At 31.9% G+C, this 3406-nt stretch overlaps 1 protein-coding gene across 1 annotated transcript in view; it reads right to left on the bottom strand.

Annotated features, from left to right (window-relative positions):
• The window catches only part of LOC104704798 (cyclin-D1-1), a 4740-nt gene extending 3307 nt beyond the window's left edge, over nt 1-1433 (bottom strand). The window contains exon 1 of the mRNA XM_010420830.1: nt 1430-1433. Coding sequence (XP_010419132.1) covers nt 1430-1433 — 4 coding nt within the window. The remainder of the gene's footprint in view (nt 1-1429) is intronic.

Genomic DNA, 3406 nt, shown 5'->3' with positions numbered 1-3406 from the left:
AAAAAAGAAAAGAAGATGAGATCTAGAAGAAGAGAGAGAGGTGTGAAATGAAATGAGAAATTTTGAAATATTGTGTTGTGTGTGTGGAGAGCAGAGAAGAGTGAAGAAGGTTTTTAACATATTCATTTGTTTGGGATCGATGTATAAATAAACAAGCTCAGTTTTTTTTTTTTTTTTTTTTTTTAATTTTAAAATTTTAAATAAAAATAAATAAAAGTGTTTGTTGTTGGAAATGAAACAGAGACGGTTACCGTTTCCGTTATGCCCCGAGGAAACGGGGACTGTTTGACGAATCGAGACGGGGGGGATGGTTTGCGTTTTGAGTTGTTAGCGTATGTGACTAACATGCGCTATAGCAAAATGCGAAGGTTAGAAAGAAGCAGTGGTATACTATAACGTAATTTACGTAATACGTGGCAGGTGAAGATGTTGCATGAGTGTACGTACAGATAAAATTTGTACGTTTTGTTTGCATATTACTCGTGAAGAGAGAAAGGGAAAGGCCGTATTTTGTTTTTTCAAATAATAAAGGTGACGTTGGAGTGTATTCAATGGTGATTAGCTTAATGGGCCTGAGTAATGAAACCGTGGGTTTGTTAGTTTGGACCATTTTGTTGGTCGGTTTAGGAGAAACATTTTCACGCATTTAAGAGATTTTAAATGAACTTTTATATTTTTAGTGAAAAATATTACTACTATGTTCTTTAAATTAACCATACGACAAAGGGAAGAAGAGTCGAAACCCGTCGAGGCGGAGTGAAATCTCTCTCCGGTCAAGTATGTAAAGATTGGTTTTATCTAATTATCTTTGATTTCTAAATTAGGAGTTTGATTAAGATTGGTAGATTAAATTAAGAGAAACAGTGGTGTGGAGCGTGTGGGAAAAGAGTAGTGGAAGTCCTTATCGTTAGAACATGAGATTTTCTTCACGTTCCTTTTTGTATCAATATGTCATATAGTAGAGTATTTTTGGTCCCTTAATGGTTGAATTATCAATTATGCCATAAAAGTGTTAAATCATTGGCCCATTTTTAATCACTGCCGTAGTTACTAATTTCTTATAATTATACACGTGTTCATACTCTTAATATTTGTTTTGCGCTTTGCATTTAGATATTATAGACAAAAGTTGGGATAAGATCGGTTTACCATAATGATTATATAGTTCCATCTCGAGATATTTAAGTAGAAACAAATGATAGTTGCAATGTATATATCCAACCAATGGGGGTACTTTTTAATTGTGGAACAAAAAAAAAAAAAAAGAAGATGCTTATTAATATCTTCGGCAGAAACTATCTTCATTATTTAGGTAGACTAACTCGTTTCTCTGTTTAGGTAGACAAGATTTAAAACATTTTATATTTGCATTCACATTTACAGTTACATGAACATTTTTTATCATGCAGTATATGTTTATTTATATTACCCATTAATGAAATTGAAGCCAAGAAATTGAAATCCAAGAAATTGAAATCTGAAAGGAGGGAAAATATGCACCTTCCAACCTACAACAATTTATCAGACTGACATTACATTCTCGTGGTAGGGTTCGTCATTTTTTGTTAATAAGACGATTCATGGGGAGCTGTTTGCCTTAATAGTCACCTCATAGTCAAAGGTCGTTGAGTGGTTATTCAGATCTAAGTATATATGGTACGTGATATCACTAGACATGATCTTATACTACATATCATCGTCACATTAATTGATACTTGTTAAGAAATGTTTTTTTCTTCTTCCTGTAGCATAGTCAACTCGGACCGTACGTATTGATTGACATATGAAACCAGAACAATGTATATATATTTTCTTTTGTTATATATACAATGATGAATTGATGACCATGATCAGTCCATGTTGAGTTACTAGAAATAAAATGAATAGTTAGTTAACTAGTGGGTTGAGTCATTCTCAACTGTATATGTTTGATTTTTTTTTTTGGTGCCACATATATATTAATTAAAATTTGGGGAACATTTCTGAAATTCACACACACCTTTTAGAGAAGGACATGAAAATGAAATCTTTAACCAAAAAAAAAATGAATGATCATACATTGGAAAATAGGTGAACTCAGATTATTGAAGCTACCAATTTCAATGCAATGATAATGAGGGCTATACAATATATTCTTACACTGATCATTGATCGATAATTTATCTGAGTTCCAGATTCCGATTTATTACATAACAACATGAATTTAAAACTTTTCACATATAGCAACAAATTCACTAGGAAAATATAAAGAGTGATGTATAGTGATGTTATTCACAAACACTGTACATACAGTAACTAAAGATATGTATTTTTGGTGTCCACTTTCGTTGAAGTAATTTTATTGTTTTTCTTAAGATTGAAGTCTTCAGTATAGACAATATCTCTATAAATTTTATACTGCATAAAGTTAAGAGTTTACTTTGTTGTAAGAAAATATTTAAGTATTACATGTCCAAAATGCGTATAAGTTTAATTTTGTCGATCGCTAAAAATACGTTATTTTGCATGACACTGAAGATAGCATATATAGCCATAACAAAGGGGCGTCCAATATAAAAACTAAATTATGGTTTGGAGTTTTGACTGTCACATTTTCTAAATAGCTCTATTTAAAGCTCAGTTTTCACTAGAGCTGTTAAAATGGGCGGGATGTTAATAGTCTGTCCATGTCCAGTTCATTATGGACGGGTCATGGACAAACACATATTTGGAATGGATCTAAATAGACTTGATCCGCTTTTGCCCACGGACAAAATTGGATGGATAGTGTGGACATTGGGCGGCCCATAATACCTAGGTCAAAATCGATTTGGGAAAAAAATAAAAAACACAAATCGAAGCTTTCTCTTCGAAGCTTTCTTCTCCTAGAGAAATCGAAGCTCTTCTTCTCCTAGAGAAATCGAAGCTCTTCTTCTCCTTGAAACTCTTCTTCTCCTCGAAATCGAAGCTNTTAATTAAAATTTGGGGAACATTTCTGAAATTCACACACACCTTTTAGAGAAGGACATGAAAATGAAATCTTTAACCAAAAAAAAAATGAATGATCATACATTGGAAAATAGGTGAACTCAGATTATTGAAGCTACCAATTTCAATGCAATGATAATGAGGGCTATACAATATATTCTTACACTGATCATTGATCGATAATTTATCTGAGTTCCAGATTCCGATTTATTACATAACAACATGAATTTAAAACTTTTCACATATAGCAACAAATTCACTAGGAAAATATAAAGAGTGATGTATAGTGATGTTATTCACAAACACTGTACATACAGTAACTAAAGATATGTATTTTTGGTGTCCACTTTCGTTGAAGTAATTTTATTGTTTTTCTTAAGATTGAAGTCTTCAGTATAGACAATATCTCTATAAATTTTATACTGCATAAAGTTAAGAG

This window comes from Camelina sativa, chromosome 7 (genome assembly GCF_000633955.1).
Source record: "Camelina sativa cultivar DH55 chromosome 7, Cs, whole genome shotgun sequence".
In the NCBI taxonomy this organism is placed as follows: Eukaryota; Viridiplantae; Streptophyta; class Magnoliopsida; order Brassicales; family Brassicaceae; genus Camelina; species Camelina sativa.
The sequence above is the reverse complement of the archived record's forward strand: the minus strand, read 5'-3'. Positions and strand labels throughout refer to the sequence as shown.